Here is an 18,220-nt window from a genome sequence, read left to right on the forward strand (position 1 = left end):
AGACTAAAAACATCCACAGATTATAAATAGAAGATCTGGCAAAGTAGATTGAAAACCAAGGAGTCTGAATTTGTAGCAGGATGGTAATGCAAGGAAAAAGCAAGTAGTAGATGGCAAAACCGATTCTACACTTTTGCATATCACCTGTGCATAAACTACCTAGAAATAATGAGTGGATTCTAGTGCAGAGTGAGCTTCTTTCATGAAGTTCGAACTATTTGCAGGTGGGAGAAGGCGTCACTTTAAAGCACCGTGGATCTATCAGAACCATCATGGTTAATTCTGCCATTAATCACGTACGAGCAAAGTGCCACAAAGAAAAACACACATCATCAATCAACTTCTGGTTAATGCAGAGCCTAGTACGCAGTGTTTTTCAGCTGATACGGTGGATTTTTGTATCCATTTTAGATTACCTTATTTGAGGTATCAGCCCAGTTGTGTTATGTATTATAAATGTCGGCATAAATGCAACTTTGCTGTGAAATCTGAGTAAGGTATCTAGCAAAAGAATCACCTGATATGTGCCTTAAATGATGCAGCACATCTTTGCACAGCTTAAACTACTGTTTTTTCCCCAAAGCTTAACCTCTAAAAAGGAGCAACAAAAGTCCAACCAATTAAAAATTAATCAGACAAATAATTATCTATTGGTAAAGTGATTTGAGAAAAATCGAAAATGCCTATTTTTGCTTGTTTGCCTGCTGGATGAGGCAAGTTAAATAAAACGCTACAAAGCAGGTGGATCAATATAGTGTCCAATTACTCCAGTCGGATATTTTCTTTCAAATAAACTTAAATTATTTATGTTAATCAACTAACTACAGAACCTCGCAAAATTTCAGCTTTATAGCATTACAACCATAACCTTCAATGCATTTTACTTTACAAAATGATACATGATTCTCAAAGTATTTGATCCAAAAAGTGTGCTGATCATTTGTAGTTAGCCCGGTCGATGCTTTGTGGAACCACTTTTTGCTGCAATTAAAATGACAAGTTTGTTGAGGTTTTGCGGTTTGTACATCTATAGACTGAAAGTTTCGCCCTTTCTTCTGAAGTTCGGTTAAATTGGAAGGAGAGAGAATGTTTTAAGTATTGCCACTGATTCTTGATTAGAGTTAGATAGAGTTAGGTCAGGGCAAGTTGCAGTCATGAAATTCTTTGATCTGTGCTCTCCTTGTACCTCTGGCTCCATGTTTAGGGTCGTTGTCCTGCTGCAAGGTGAACATACGGCCCAGCCTTAAATCTTTTGCGGCTTCCAAGCTTTTCATTCCGGATTAACCGGCGTTTAGCTTCATCCATCATATCGCAACGTCTTCTCTAAGAAAAGATTGCTGTGCTGCTGTGAAATTAAATATGCCACACACAAACCTCTGTGGGGAAAATGAGTCCGCCGCGATCCTCAGGAAGTCCTCCGAGGTACAGCGTGTCATCCAGGTCCAGGATCTCACTGTCCCCCGGAGCCGTGTACGCCGTTCTCACGCTGTTCACCGAGATGGTTCCTGTGTACATCAAAACAACCTTTAAAACTGTGCTGACCTTCAGCGTGATCATTCGCATCACAATCTACAGAGTCATCATCACCAACGTCAATCTTTCTCTTCCTCATCATCACCCACACATCACTGTTATAGTCAGAGGCAATTAAAATCCCAAACGACACTTGTCTTAGTCATCACCCTGAAAGCTGGGATGTGCTGAGTAAAAATGTAATAATAATTCAATAACTTCACTTTCTGCGAGTCTTAGTGGACCTTGCTAAGTTATTTTAATAATGAACAAACAGAAAATACTTTATTAACCCAAGGTATTGACAGCTTAGTCAATTAGCTTACCTGAAACTAAAGATTATCTTGGTAATTAATTATTCTATCGATTTCTCTGATGATTAATGTATTAGTCAGATAAAAATTTGCGCATTTTTTATCTGATTAAAAATTGCTAAATGTTTCCTACAAAGGCAAATGCTTCAGATTTTTATTTAACCACTTCAGCCTATTTATACAATATTATAAATACATTGTTAAAACTGTTAAAAACAAATGTTTGCTGAACTATTTTTTGTTTTGCTTTGCTTTTTTAGCTCTAGTATGTGATTTAGTGCTTTAGTTAACTACTAAAATTTCAGTTTTTAACCTAAACATTTCCATGATGGCGGTTGTAGTGGATAAAGTAACACAAATGCTTTGATTTTAATTGCTCTAAAACATTTTTTATGTTTCTCTCTAAAGCCTAAAACTAATTAATCTTGTTAATTGAAGTAAACAAAAAGGGTCAGAGTTGCATTCGTATGTTTTTGCTGACCCCGGATAGGAGACTTTGGCCATTTCTGTGGTAGAACAGAGTAATAATAGAAGAGGAGTTGCATATTTCTGCTAATAGTGTTTTATTTTTGGAGCATATAAAACCATTTAATTAAGCCCATGCTAAGATGAAGTGATGGCGCTACAACAGAGAGTGACTATTTGTTTTTGTTTTTTCTTTATTTTTGCCAACTCCAGCTGGGCTAAAAGTGCTACATTCAATATTGTGCCACCAATAAATCATTAATTCCCTTATTTTCAGACATTTATTCAGTTACAACATTCAAACAAGACCCCTGTCAAGAACACTGGCAGCCTCTACTGAAGGCTTTTAGTCTATAATTTACACAGAGGTAGAACAATAGCTGCACAAGTGCAAGGCTCCGCGGAACAAGCTGATTAAAATAAATCTTCGGTTTTTCCAAGGCTCTCTTTAAGTACACTGAAAGAAATAGGTTAAAATTACCAGCAAGACTTTTCTTTAAAATTAGCCACATTTTTGTTTGATATGGTTTTTTATCAATAGAAAGTTATCATGGGCAGCTTGTATTAATTTATTTTACAGTTTAGTGGAGAAATGTTAAAAAGTCAATATGGTGACATTACAAAAAGGATAAAGCTGTTGATCTGAGCTCTTTTGAGTTCATCTGTTTGTATTTTTTGTTTGTTTGTTTTTTAGGTTTTTTAATCAAATTTCTCCTAAAAAACAGTTTGTGAAAGGCTAGAATGCAATAAAGTTCAAATGCATCAGACTTTTGGTCAAAATGTGTTAAAAGTTGTTTTTCTGACGTTATGTTTACAAATCTAAGCTGATCAGATCACATCTTGCCCTTGTTGTGATGTCATCGACCAAGACACACAGAAAACTATTTAGCTGTTCTAACATCCTACCGGTAAAAGATATTCTTCATTAACCAGCAGTATTTTCATCATCAGCGTAAATGATGTATATTTGCTGTATATTTCTTTTGATTTAAAAAAATATATAGCAGATATGTCTGTATAAAAGTGTTTTACGAATCAATGCTTTTAAAAAAAAAAACTCTTTCAGGTCAATTGCGGTCACTATCTTGAATAAAATGCCTGCAAAAGCTTCAGGTGCATTTAGGAGCTATGAGTCATTAAAACATGGGAATCATTTTAATGTTTACATCACATTTCAGAGAAAGTTTACCTGAGCGTCCATCTCTCTGGAAGTCAACGTGATACCATTCCCCGTCGTTGACCTTTTTGTCGATGGCCTTGGTCTTTGTGGTCCCAGATCCCATGTCCAGCAGCAGGTACAGGTGACCATCCAGCATTTCAATGGCAAAAAAATCCACCTGTACAATTAACATAAAAATCATCAACACGCTGGGAAAATGGCAGAAAATGTAAAGTGCTGTTGCATGTATGCATGAGCAAAAAGTCCAAATGAAGATGTCTAATCCGATAACACTGGTCAACAGCCAAAAAATTGTCTGAGTTTTTCAACTGTTTTAGGGTCATTTTGATGTGCTGAGTCCAAAAATCACATTGGTTTTGCTCAACCAGGTCAACATTAGAAACTATGGATGCAACATTAGCATCAAAATGCATGACTTGTTCTCACATTTGGGTCGATTTCCAGAGAATCTGGATTAATGAGTGATGAGCAAGAGGAGAGATGAAGATATAATGTTCAATTTACATGTACTTACCCTTATCTGTGTTTATTATTCAATATACAGAAATCAAAGTTTGTAACATTTAATTAATACACTCTGTTAGAAAACTTTTTTTTTTATCCAAAAACCTTTTTTGGCTGAGAAATATTAATGGAGATTAACTCATAATGTCACAAAAATGTCATCAATTTTGTCAGATCGGATTTCTCCGAGTGAAATTAGAATAAAAATCTGACCTGATTGAGAAAAATGGATGTAACTTTTGGATTCAGCAGTGCAAAAATAATCCTGATTCAGTTGAAAACACACAGACTTTCAGAAAAATATTTTTGTAACCCAATCATCTCACACACATAATATCTCTCAAAACATATATATTTATAAATAACATGCACAGTATCTAACACATCTAATTTTGATAATTAGCAGAGTTTAAAAGCTTATGAAAAGATGAAAAAAGAAGAATTTTTGATGCAGAAACGTAATATGGTCATGTTTTAATCTATGAAGTCATAGAGAAAATAGCTGAGTGGACAGTTTCCTGGTGGACACGTCCTCTACAAACCTGGAGAAAATTATGAAACACTGTGTGTAATAATCACTGCAATAATATCATTCAGTTATATTTGGGAGAATTGTAGAAGTATGATACCCTAACATAGATTTTTTTCTACATTTTCCAAGGTGGATGCTCTAGAAAAAGATTAATCTATTTTAAGTTTTCTTTTAGCATCTTTACCAATGTGGAGGAAACTGTATCTTTGCCTGCAATTATGTTTAAAAATGATATTTTTAAGTCATGAATATGACTTAAAAATGAATATGACTTAAAAATATGAATGAGGATTCACAGTTTTCTAGTAGTTGTCATTTTAAAACCTAAATATCGATGTCTTAAAAAATCAGAACTCAATTCACATACAAAAGACAATTAAAGGAATAATTTTGAGGGGCTCAATCTCAAATTTTTAATTGGACGGAAAAAAATAACTGATGTTCAACATAAAGCACAAAGGTTTTTACTTTGATTGGCGAGCAATCAAGCATCGTCTTTTGATTAGCTATTCATGGTTTTAGTCTGTTTCAGCTTAAAGTTGGTAGTGGTGCTTTGCTAGCTTCACCTTGACGGTAGGAGGGGTGCGGGGGTCTTTGCGCTGCTGTTGTCTGGATTTGCCATGGCTGAAAAGCATCAGCCCGTTCGGCTCTGTGGTCCTGAAGTCAAACGAAATGGATCCCGCCTTCTTCGCCATCCACTTGTTCAAAGCCACGAATGACTCTGGGGTGTCAAACGTCACTGGATCCAGCGTTGCCACGCTCTCGCACTTAAAGGACACCACACCACTGACCTGTGAAGGTTGCAGAAAAACTAAAATGTAAAACGGTTTGAGACATTTAGCACTAAAAATCAAGGCCAAAAACGGCTCCTTTATAGTCTGAGGCTGAAATGAAGCCAGCTCCCAGCTGTGAACAGAGTAAAAGACCAAAGAGGTTGAGTGCCTTTAACAAATGTAATCCCATTTAGTTGAATTCTTTACAGTTAAAGACTCATGGGACATGGCAGGGGGTTATGATACAAAAAAGTGCACATGTTCAGTGTGTAAGAGGATAATGCATTGTTTAATGTAGTTAAAAGTGAATACCTTCATCTTTGGGTCGCCCTCTTTGGCCAGTCTTGAAAGCTCCAACCGTACATCGTTGTTCTTGTATACCACCTTTACAGAAAGAAAATGAAAAAACAAGCTTTTAATTGTCTTATGTGTATCTCAGTAGTGAATGAAGTGAGAAAAACTTGAAGACATAACTCATCCATAAAACATAAAAATGCACGTGTATATATAGTAACAGGATTTTATGATAACCCAACACACAATTGAGCATAAATCTGAAATAAAAAATTAAGAGGCCACTTAAAATGTTTATTTAAAGTTATATGTTTCAGTAAAATGAACATTGTTCTGACAATATGTTTCTGAAATCCCAAGTAAAAATTTTATATTTCTTTTTAGAAAATAGTCAAAATAACAAAAAAAGATGCAGAGCTTTCAGACCTCAGATAATGCAAAGAAAACAAGTTTATATTAATTTAGAAACAACAATACTAATGTTTTAACTCAGGAAGAGTTCAGAAATCAATTTTTGGTGGAATAACCAGGAGGTTTTCAATGGGGTTCAGTGTATTTGTGAAAAGTGAGACGTTTCTTCATCCTCTACCAGCTTTATACACATAGAAACTGACTTTTGTGTTCATTCTGCTCTATAAAATAACTCAAGCTCAGTCAGATTGGAGAAAAGGTACCAGTTAACATAAATTTTCAAGACATCCTATATATTCCTATTTTTTTTAGTCTGGACTTTGACTGGGCCACTTTAACACATGGATATGTTTAGATCTAAATCAACTCTGTCTCCTTGAGTTTCATGATGCTGTTTCTTTTCTAATGCTCCCTGTCAAACCTCTGAGGCCTACAGCTGCACTTATTCTGATTTTTGAAGTTACATGGATTTTATTTGACAGTATCAGAGTAAAAGGGGGTGAAAATATTTGAAAACCATGTGCCATTTTCTTTTTACCACACAATTATTGTCTACATTTTGTTGTGCTATTGCATAAAAACTCATTTAAATACAGTACATAGTATATATGTGATTGTGAAACAAGAAAATGTGAGAAACCTCAAGGCTTCGCTGTATTCCTTTACTATCGCCACATTTTTTTCCAGTTCAAATGTTTTTAGCATTTTCATTCAAACGCAGCAACCTTAAGAGCACGCTGAGCTTCTTTGAGATGAATCCTCTGAAACATCCTGACCCTGCCACTTTCATAAGAGGTTTTTCAATTTTATCCTCTTTGCTTTTGCTTTTCTCTAGTTCCCCCTTCTTCGACACAGTCTGCATTATCGCTGAGCCGCGTGAGTGTAAAGAGTGTGCCTGTGCTGAGCATTCTGATGCTGACAGGGACAAGCTCACACAAGCTCCTCTTTAATAAACCAGATCTTCTCATATGACCTTTGAGCAACAACACAGACTTTCCACCGCTGTTTTCTCATTTACTGTTCGTCAGGGGCATTTGGGTGTGTTTGCAGTGATACTAAGGTGACTCTTGAAAATAATAACTTCTGCAAAGTGGTGTTAGCATGTGGGAGCGCGTTTGTGTGGAAGAATGAGCCTACGGCGCATCGAATGCCTAGAATTGTTATAGCCGCGATTGTTCACGCATGTGATTTGCTGCATACATCTTAATTTGCTCACATGGATTATCATATCATTGTATTAAATATGCAAATTTGGCAGTGGAGGGTTCCCTTTGACTGTGGCGGTCTTGTTTAAACACCATCAGTCTTAATGAAGCAACACAGAGAGCATTCAGCGCCGATACAGATAGCTCTCTGTTTGGCACATCATCTGTCGGCTTGTTGGGTTGTTTGTTTATGCCTCTGTGTGAATCCTGTGAGCGAAAGGGAAACTCAGTCAGGTTGTGTATTACATAAGCAAGACGATGTCTGAGAAAAGTGGTTTGCATTCAAAGGTGCACTCATTTTGGTTTGATCATTTTAATTTTCTCTGCATTTTTTGGGCAAATTTGTGCAAAAGACTACATTTATTGGCATAATGTTGTGTGCGTTTGCGTGTTCTCGTCGGTATGTCATGCTAGTCTTTGCTGCTGTGGCGTTGTGGCCCATTTCAAGCAGAGCGGATGGATGGAGCGTCTCTGTGGCGTAGCTAATTAGCATGTTAGAGCTTAGTGCTGTATCTTCTCCCTCAACGACACTCATCACTGATTCTGTCTGATGCTGGATGGGTTGTGTGTGTCTGGGACTGTTTGTGTGAGTCTGCCAAATGGAAGAATTTTGGTGTGTGCGTATTAGAAGATAATGTGTGTGAAATGTTTGTCTTGCGTGACAGAGAGAGAGAGAAAGGGGGAGAGCAGTAGAAGGAAACAAAGCATAAGAAAAAGAAGTCTATTTTATGAAAACTTAAATTTGTGCAGGATGAAAGCATAAAATAAGACAGGCTATGCTCAAAAGTTATAGTTTACTGACTTTTAATGAAGGGAATAAATTAAGAATACAGCGCCTTGCAAAACTATTCATATTTTAGAACTGTCTCACATATTGTTTTGTTACAACCACAAACTTCACTGCATTGTAATGGTCTTTTATGGTAGACCAATACAAAACAGCAAATAACTGTAAATGGTAATTCTATCAAAGGTTCTCAAGTAGATCTAGATCTGAACTTTGACTGGGCCATTCCAACATATTATTATGCATTGATCTAGTTTTCTCTGGCTCTATATGTTTAGTTCATTGGTGCCCCAGTCTCTCGTTTTTTTGCAGCCATTTCCTGCCTTTGGAAGGATTTTGATGTGGATTTCAATTTTTGCTTTGTAAAGACTGTAAAGACAATTTCTTTTTAGCATTTTGCATTTTTACAGAAAACAATGAGAGATTTTTTTTTAAATGTTCAGTTTATAAGTAATTCAGTAAATTAAAATCTGCCAGAGGTGTGAATTGTTTTGAGCTACATCTTTTCACCACTATCACAGTTTTCAATCACAATTTGAGTGTATATTTACACCATTGAGCATGCATCGCACCTCTTTGAGACAACCCATGAAGTTGTTGCTGACAGGAGAACCAGGAAGGTCCGCTGTGCTGGGACTTCCTCCCACGTAGAAGAAGTCGTCAGAGCCCAGCATGGTGTAGTCCTCCTGCGTGTATCCCGTCGTGGTCAGGATCCCGTCCACGGAGATCGTCACCTACACAACAAAGCACAGGGAAAGGACACGCTATATACTCACACCAAAGGCAGCGCTAAGCGCTAGCTAGGCGCTGACTAGCCAAATTAGCCCCCGTTACTGTAGTAACCAAATGTATGTGCCTTCTGTTTGGAAAAGCCTGGATTGGTTTTGGAGAAGGGATGGTTGTGCTTCTGGTGGGATTTGATTTAATGCATTTGGATCAGTGCTGACTGTGACGTTTTACTGAGCAGATCTGATTGTGGTGATGCTGGAACTAGCATAATATTTGTGCCATATTACTCCATGTGGTCTGGCATCTTCAGACTGGAGATAGTAGTCAGTTCATTATTCAGGATGGTGACTCTGTGTGTGATTAACTTGGACTTGCTGAAACTCAAAGCTTTGGCGCACCCAATACTGAATTTGTACTCTTGACACTTTCCTTTAACTTCAACTGCAAATTACTGACATTATATAATAAACTAATCCGTCCTGCTTTATGCAGAACTAGAGCAAGTATTCTTCTTTCTTTACTAATTAATGTTTTCTTATGATTAGCTTCTAAGCTGCTGTACAGCTTAGGTAGAGAAATGCAGTAGGATTTACTTACTGGTATACAAACAACATTTCCCCTAAATGGTTTACCTACAGAGACACTAGTTCTCCTGTAATTAAATTAGCTCACTCTGCTGCCTAATGGCCTCTATAGGGGCTTTTAGCTGTCACAGAGATCTAATGCTGTCACATGCAAGTTGCAATTACTTTTATCACTCAGATTTTCAGCAGTACATTACTGACCATGTTAAACTACCTATAAAGCTTGTGAGCACATTACTTTCCCACTAAGATACAGTGTTAGCATCGCCAGGCAAATTTTGCCCAGCCAGGCAGCTGTTAGTTAGGTATTCACAGGCATCTTCGTGCTACACAGCAGGTGTTAGTGCTATTTACTGGTTAGTAGTTGTTAGTTGCAGCACTGCTGGCAAGCAAAGTGGTGTTACTTGTGGTGGGTTACTGAGATCAGGGTTAATGATTTTTGATGCTGTTAGTAGGTGTGATGATGTCATGTTGCTGTGTGAGTTGTGATGATGGTGTTAGTTTGTGGTCTGAGGGGGGTTTGTTGGATCAGCGAGTCTGAATGAGATGACACACAGAAGAAAACACACGTATTGATGTACATACAGGTGTTAGCAGGGCGAAGGCTCATTCCGCGCACACACACACACACACATATATATATATATAAATAGCAAAAAGACATGCAGCCTGCTCCTCTCTCTGCATGCAACCACTGGCAAAGAGGATACAGGAGATCAAAAAACAAAGAACGGCATGACTCAGAGGCACCATGAGGAACATGCATGACAGATCGTAGGACGAAAAATTCAAAAGAAGGATAAAAGAAAGGAGGGAAGGGGGAACCTCTCAATCAATTTGTGGAATAATCAGAGAAGGATTTCTTAATCAGGACATGCAGGGAGGGTGGGGCTCGACATTTGCGTGCATGTGAGAGATGAGCCAATCTGTGCACGCCTACAAGTCAGTCACAAAGTGATGGAGTGAAAAAAAAATCATAGAAATAGGGGAGGAAAGGGATTTTTGTTATAAAAACGTGGTTGGCAAGGAGAAGGGGAGAGAGGCTATTTAAACGTAAGAGATTACCAACCGCATTTATCCTTTTATTGGTTTATTTTTGATGTCTATGATTCAAAAGGAAATAGACACGGGGAAAACCCAAACTAAGAAACAATTAGAATGATATCTACCGAACAATGGAGTTTGTTTACCATAGCGTGTCCAATGCCTGAGTGCTTTGTAGGAGAGGGGGAGAAAGGAAGGCAAAAAACTGTGAACAGAACAACTCCGGGAACAAAAAAAAGGAAAAAGCTAGAAGGCCTCTGGTGAGATTAGTAGGTTGGTTGGAGTGGTTTTGCTAGGAGAAGGGCACAGGTTAGGTTAGTAGAATGAATCATTCCATGGATGGTGGTTAGTTTCACTAGCAGGTTAGTTCAGTTAGTAGTCAAGTTAGTAGTACAGACAGGCAAACGGTCGAGGCAGGGCATAGGAAGCACCTGAGTGCCGGTGGATCCTTAGTGTTTTTCTAGTTCACTCTCTCGCTTTATTTGTTCATTTACACACTCGCTCACAAGCACACACTCGACTGGGAAAGCACTCACCTAGAGCTGAAAGCAGAGCTGGCCTGGTGGTTAACCCACTGTAAACTAAGACCGAAACCTCAGGTGTTTTCTTACTACCACAGCATCGCTGCAGCTGAACAACAGTGCGCTGACGGCAGCTTCTACATTGATTATTTTCTTCCTGCGGACTACAGTCTGCCCTTCATTTGCAGCAGGCTATGCGGTTCACCAAAGTCAAACACACACAGAAGCTGCCTAAAACTAAACACATTCGTCAGTTCAATCTGTGTTACATTACTTAAATATAAAAAATACATTCAGGATTTATTTATTTTTTTATCAGTATTTTCATTTTGAATTTAGCGAGGATAGAGCTTTGGTGTCAGAAAATGGTTAGTCATGGTTTAAACCAATTTTAAATAGCCTGAGGTGACATTTAACCATTCTGACATAAAAAGGCTTTTTAAAAAGTAAAACCTCATCGTGAAAAGCCAAAACCAAGCTAAAAATTTGTAATTTACTCAATTATCTCCATTTAAAATGCTAATCAAACACCAAACAGCCATTGAAAAGTAGAATAAAGTTTTTATAAATCTCAAATTTGGTTGTGTTTAATGATTCAGTAAAAAGTTGATTAGTCTGACTGTTTTTAATTGAGTCTAAAGATGATAAAGGAGCAAAAACACCCAGCTAAAACAGCCAATTAACTTTGAGCAGAAAAGTAACTGAAACGCAGACGCTAACTTTAGCCGTTAGCAACTAACGGTTAGCCAGTGGCCATATTCTTTGATGTTGTTTCCATCTACCACAAAAATGTTGTCTAATAAATTATCTAACAGAGTTGGAGGCAACTGTAAGTGATTGCTGAACAGCCTCATGAGCTAACTCTGCTAACATAATAGCAGTTAAAATGACTATTTTCTAATTTTTCAATCAAATTTTACAATCTTTATGGAGTCAGAAACTATCAATTTTAAAAAGACAGTTTAAGAGTTAGCAGAAAATTCAATTATTCTTTATTTAATTAAATTCTAGATTAGTTTCTCCCAGATGCTAACACCAACAGCTTAATAAGACAAAAACTCCTCCAGTCTAAAAAAATCATTAACGTCATTTATGCCAGCAGTGTTTTATGAATCTTTAAAGCGTTATTACATTTCCACTGGGTTTTTATTAACACAGAAGCAGGTGATTAGTTCATGAAAATTAGGGTAGGAGGTGGCGCACCTTTAATTATCTTCCTGTGTGAAACACATACTGAGAACAAGATTAGTGAAACATTTCTAGTCAGGGTAAGTAACAGAAAATGTAGGAAAAAAAGCTTCATAAAACAGTATTCAACTATGAAATATTTTTACTTGTCGTGTGAATTAAATTTTATATCAGACACCAAAAAATATGGTCCTATGTTTTCTAAATGCTCCATATTTCTGTTGTTTCAGGTGGGAAAATAGTTGACGAAAAAAGACATATTTTTGAGATTAAAAAAAACAAAACATATATAGATATATGACCCACAGTCTTGTCACTAAAAAGACATTGTCAAAAAAGACAGTGCCAAGTAGTATTACTCAAAACACCATCTATTTTGGAGAGAAATCAAGCTTAAGTGAAGATATAAATCAATAGATTCTCAGTTAATTGTGAAGTTGTTACCTAGTAAACATTTTATAGTTATGATTCTATGGCTGATCACCATGGAATCACTTCAATGAAAAATATTATGGGGAATAATTAACATATAATAATTTATTATACCGCCATAGATTTATGTGCGTTATTTAACCAATAAAATGCCGGTTCTATATTCTGATGTACTTCCTGTCTTTTTTTTTTTTTTGTCCCTCTGTTAATTTAACTCTTTATCATTGCTTCTCCTTTCCTCTCGGCCGCTCACTCCTCTCTCTACCTGTTGTAGTCTGGTTACCTGTCTCAGGTTGCGGGTGACTTTCACGTCGTGCCAGGCGTTGTCGTTGAACTTGCCGTTGACGGGCTCCACCAGGGCTTCGAAGGCCCCAGAGCCGAGATTAATGACAAGGGACACGGCACCATTCTTTAGTGCCAGGTTCACGTAGTCGGCTGACTTGCCCGTGTGCAGCATCAGGCCGTTGCGCTGCAACGTCTTGAAGGACAGCGTGATTTCGTCGCTGCTGGACTGGATGGGGTTGGGCGACAAGTCGTAGCAGAAGTACTCAGAGCCCTTAAAGGTGGCAACATACTCCTCACGAGCTATAAAGAGAGGCAAGTGGGGGGAAAAAAGAACAAATGCGTTTGTAAATGTTACAGGGCTGTTGAACATTATTCTAATGATTAGCACATTATCTCAGCTATAATGCCTCTTCCCACACTGCTCTTCATAAACCGCTCAGGGAAAGAAAATGGTGGGTGTTCATCAGAGCCAGTCGAGTAAAACAAATCTCAGCTGGCTGGTTAAATTTGATTCCAATGCTCAGTACAAAAACATATTCCTTAAGATGCTGAAAATGTTGTTATTGTCAAGCAAAGCCTCACTGATGCCAGCAGTTGGAAGAAACACTTCCTTCAGTACCTCTAATCGCACCATGGAGTGGTGGGTAAACAAGCTTTGATCAGTCATGTGGGTTAGAGATTAAACAGTGTGGATATGAGAGAGACAGTCGTGAGAGTAAAGCGTTCCAAACTCGTTATGAAACCTGCCACGCTCTCTTTTGAGAGAACAGCTGTGCTGGCAGTCGAAAGTGATGTGGTCTTGTTTGACAACAAGGCTCATTTCTCGACATTCGGAAAAAGACACAATTTTTTGGTGTAACTTTGTGCGGCAGCAGTCGAGGTTTGGAGGAATTTGATAAGGGTGGGAAAAACTGCCAATGGAAATGGAGAAGAGCAGCCTGTAAGCTTCATGGCAGCCAAAGCCAATTATGGTCCCTTGCAAATATATTCATAGCCCTTGAACTTTTTCACATTTCGTCACACAACCCAAATTGTGATGCATACTGCTTCGATTTTATGTGGTACACCAACACAAGGCAGTGCATGATTATTAAGTAAAGTGGAAATGATACATGGTTGTCCATTTTTCTTCCAAATAAAGATCTGAAAGGTGTGATATTACTAATTAAAACCCAACACAACCAACTAACTTCAAATTAGTGAAAAAAGAAGGCCATCAGGTCACAAATTTAACAAAACACTGTCCAATTTCAGTAACGTTGTTTAACATGTAATATACAAACTTTATTTCAATTACCCAGATCGATAAGTCATTGAGAAATTTATTCTAATTAATAATCTTTACATTAAAACAGTCTAAACAAATCATGTTAAGGTTAAATTTAATGTTTAAACACAATATACAAAGAAAGTTACAAAAAATATCTCTAGAAAATGTTCTTGATGAGCTTTCTGGCATTTAGCAATTGGAATAATGTTGGTAATTCTAACATTATTAGAATTAATAATGTTAGAATTATTAACATAATTCTATGTTAATAAGTAGTACTTTTCTTCTTACTACAAGAAAAGTGTAATAAGTGAGAAAAAAAAGGTTTTTCTTTTTATTAAGCTTATGAAAATATCTGGTTTAATTTGTTAGTAATGTTTTCCAAATTTAGGCTTTTAATCAAATGCTAAATTGCACTTAATTACAAAACTGCTACAGTTTGAATATCAAGCACTTATCAAACCTTGAAAACGCCTAGTTGAAATTCAAGCATTTTCAAGGATTTTAAGCACTAGTACGAACCCTGAACATGCAAAGCACCCAGAAGGTGGATGAAGCTAAAATTTTAATGTCTAATGGTGCTTATTTGAGCTGATTTTACAGTATTAATTCAGAGGGGCTGAATGCAAACATACATTCTCCACTTTTTAGAGTTTATTTATGCAACATTTTGAAACCCACGTATCATTTTCTATCCCCTCCTTTGTGTAAGTCTGTCGCATAAAATCACAACAATGTAGACTGAAAATTTTATTTCAAACATGACACAGTGTGAAAAAAGTTTAAGGAGTATGAATCCTTTTGCAAGCTGCTGTGAAATTCAGAGAACCAGGCATTCGGCCAATGGAAACTTACCTTGAAAACCCTCTGTGACCTCCAAGGACACTAAACCAAGGTTTCACAATCCATCATACTTAAGCTCACATTTACTTATCTACTCTTACACCTACTCACACATCAATGCAAAGCAAGCAGAGAAAAAAAAACAAAAACATGCAAGCGAGAACAAGAAAACAAAAACGATCGCATAAACAAGTAAGAGATGACATTATCTCTCCTCTACCAAAGCATCACCCTTCCTCTGCATCCCAATATCTCTCACACCTCCCTCCTGGCATCATGCCACCATTCCTCTCCACACATCTTGTTGGTCTCTTTTTCTTTTCCTTTTCTTTTCCGCTCTCTTCTTCGGGCACAACCACCATCTTGTAGTTCGCCATATCGAGGAGAAGAGAGGAGGAGTTTAACGCAGACCAGGTGAAGCCGCAGAAAGACAGACACTTGGCAAGGGAACTGCCAAAGAGTCCAGGGGTAGAAAGGATCGCCACATAATGAATAGACTGAAGTGTAATAGGTTATTAAGGTGGCGAGAGGAAGGGAGAGGAGCGCTAGAATGGAATTGCACTTGAGTGAATGTAATGCAAAGAGAATAATGAGGAGGAAAAAGTGAGAATATATCACAATTTAAGGGCCAAATTGTGGCAAATTGTCTTTCTGTGGTCCTGCTGCATGAAAAAACAACAACCCAGAGTGTGAATGCCAATATACGAGTGAGAAACAACACGTTGTTTGCCAGCATGTGTGAGAGTTCCTCTGGTGTGTGACTCCTTCCCTCTCAGCATGTTAATTAAGACTGTGTGTGTGCGCCTGCAGAAAGAAAACACTGTGTGCAGCTCTGCATTTAGGCATGTGAAAGTGTGCACGGGAAACTACATATTATTTTATATGTGCATTAAATATGTGTGGGTGTGGGTGGGTGCTGGTCTCTGTAAATATTGGTGTATAGTTGTCAGAAAAGCTATTACCAACTCAAGGCCTCAGGCTAGTCTTTACTGAAAGAGCGAGGGAAAGGGAGAGAGAGAGGGGCACACACAAAAAACACACACTCAGACTGAAACAACAAGCAACAGTGTTAACACAATCACACAAAAAACACAACCTCAGACAAATGTAGATGAGGTGCCAACAAAGAAAGAAGGGAAAAGGGGATGGCGGTGTGTTTACAATGAGAACACACGCAGGCGTCCAGCAGCATTCAGCGGTAATTTACAGAGGTGCCATTAGGTTTCAGAGCGCTGCTCCGCTATTCTGTTGTTAATTTACAGACACGTCATTAGAGCAGACAGGAGAACATAAAGCATCTCCGCATCGATTTGGACGTCCCGGCCCGCGAACGCTCGCTCTGTTACATCACGCGTGCAAATCAGAAGGGAAATGCATACGTGGGGTTACGCGAACGCGACGGAGACCATGTGTTGAGCGTGCATCTGAAACAGCCTCCTCCTCTTCATCTCCCTCAAGTGGGCAGGTTGGAGTGGATCTGTTGTAGCTCAGATTAATGGAGTGAGTCAGTATTAGCTCAGAGTAAACACTGAAGCAGACACCGACATACACACCACATGTCACACTTCATCCTGTGGAAAGCACTGTCGATCAACGCCAGGGAGTTGGAGGATGTAGGAGTACAGTGGCCCTGACACGGAGACGCTCAACAATTACCTGAAATTAGCAATAAACTAAGGAGAAGAAAAACACAATTTCTAAAATCTAGTGATCTGCAAAAGTATTTATTTTTCTTAAACTTTGTCCCCCAAACTTCAATGAATCATATTTGTGATCGTTTTTGTGAAAGGAGTGCATAATTCTGAAAAAGACCTGAGACTGCGGCTGAAGTCTAATAGATAAAACATCTAGTAAGTCTGGAAAATGGTGAAACTAAACCATTTTTGGTTTAATATCACTAATACTCAGGCTTCATTACTATCTGGCCAACAAAGACATCACTTAAATATAACCTGTCTGACAAGCGAAACCACTTAGATCAGAGAATATTAGGGCTACATGATATTAGAAAATCTTGCTACATGAGAATATTTGTAAATATTGCAATGACTATTTTAATCTTCATCTTTCTTCTCTTTCTCATGTGGGCATCCTAAACTCTGTCCTTTAGCATTTGTCTCCAGTGGGACCAAATATGAAAATGTTAAAGAGGTATGAATATCTGTGTGAGGCACTGTGTGCCTGTTTCAAGTATTATCATGAGCTATAAATTTTTGTTGAATTTAATTGTGGTAAAAGTGGTCTGAGGTCTGTCTGGCTTTTATTCGTCTGGCCTTGCCTCTCAGAAACCATCTCAACAATACAGTCTGATTAGATTCAGTTGAACAAACAACAGAACAGACAGAGTCCAACCCTCAAACTGGATTCCTGTCTCCAGGAGATTTAGCTGGTTAATTTTAAAGATGAAGTGAAAAAAACAGCCAATTTTTTTTTTTTTTAAATGTCAAACATTATTTTGCTTAAGCTGTTATAGCATAACCATACAAACAAATAAATCAGTTCTTAGTATGTTTTTTGGTTTAGTTTTAGTGAAAATCTTTCAAAAAGATGTTCAAAAAATAAAAACCTCTGCTACAAAATGAGAAATGAATTTTCTTTGTTTCTTAAAACCCAAAGCTCAAGGAGAACAACTCTGTGATGCCAAGGAATCAGAGATCAGCTACTACTTCAGCTGTTTTCAGATCATGTCCTTCCTGTTCTGCCTCTTCTTTACTTTCTGTAGTCTTTCTCTCCTGCTTCACAGTTTCTTTGTCTCCTTTGGTCACTCTAATGCCTGATTGTGTTCTGTTTCGTGATTGATCGTTTCTGTTCAGTCACTTATTCCATTACATTCCCTCTGTCTCTGCTATCTGCTTTTCTCAATCAGCTGCTCTCACTCTGGTTGATTAGTCTCCACCTGTGTAATGTTTCACTGATCACCTCTCCTCAGTATATATCCCTCTTTGGGTGAGTCTGTCTCTTCTGGTTCTTGTTTTGGATTTGGATTTATCCTGCTCTTCATTATTTTTTCATGTGTTAGATTTTGGTTCCTAGATTTTTGGACTCTGGTTTCAGTTTTCATTAGCCCCCCTTTGCCTCATTAACCTTTTTAGAGCCAAGTTTAAAATATCCACTTTGATACTTTTGCTTATTTTAATTGTACACAGTTCTTTAAATGTCCTGTGAGTAAATATATATTCCTATTTATCCATAACAACTGGAAGATTCAATATCTAGCAAGTTATTTTCACAATTTACCATCTATTAAGAGTTCCCCTCAGATTAATTTCACTTCCTGCTACGGTGGGGGTGAAATTACCATAATGACCCCGATGTTGACTGGAAAGTGCAACATCTCCTCTTTCAGA

General features: G+C 37.8%; 1 protein-coding gene across 15 annotated transcripts in view; it reads right to left on the reverse strand.

Moving 5' to 3' along the window:
* The window catches only part of LOC102216809 (neurexin-1a-like), an 84,717-nt gene that overhangs the window by 43,961 nt on the left and 22,536 nt on the right, over positions 1 to 18,220 (reverse strand). For 10 of the 15 annotated variants that reach the window (XM_023341404.1, XM_023341399.1, XM_023341398.1 and 7 more), the window contains 7 exons: positions 12,759 to 13,060; positions 10,481 to 10,504; positions 8,550 to 8,711; positions 5,593 to 5,664; positions 5,074 to 5,298; positions 3,481 to 3,628; positions 1,375 to 1,505 (listed from right to left, as the gene is read on the reverse strand). In XM_023341404.1, the coding sequence (XP_023197172.1) occupies positions 1,375 to 1,505; positions 3,481 to 3,628; positions 5,074 to 5,298; positions 5,593 to 5,664; positions 8,550 to 8,711; positions 10,481 to 10,504; positions 12,759 to 13,060 (1,064 nt within the window). The remainder of the gene's footprint in view (positions 1 to 1,374; positions 1,506 to 3,480; positions 3,629 to 5,073; positions 5,299 to 5,592; positions 5,665 to 8,549; positions 8,712 to 10,480; positions 10,505 to 12,758; positions 13,061 to 18,220) is intronic. The other 5 variants (XM_023341402.1, XM_023341401.1, XM_023341400.1 and 2 more) reach the window with 1 other exon arrangement.

This window comes from Xiphophorus maculatus, chromosome 10 (genome assembly GCF_002775205.1).
Source record: "Xiphophorus maculatus strain JP 163 A chromosome 10, X_maculatus-5.0-male, whole genome shotgun sequence".
In the NCBI taxonomy this organism is placed as follows: Eukaryota; Metazoa; Chordata; class Actinopteri; order Cyprinodontiformes; family Poeciliidae; genus Xiphophorus; species Xiphophorus maculatus.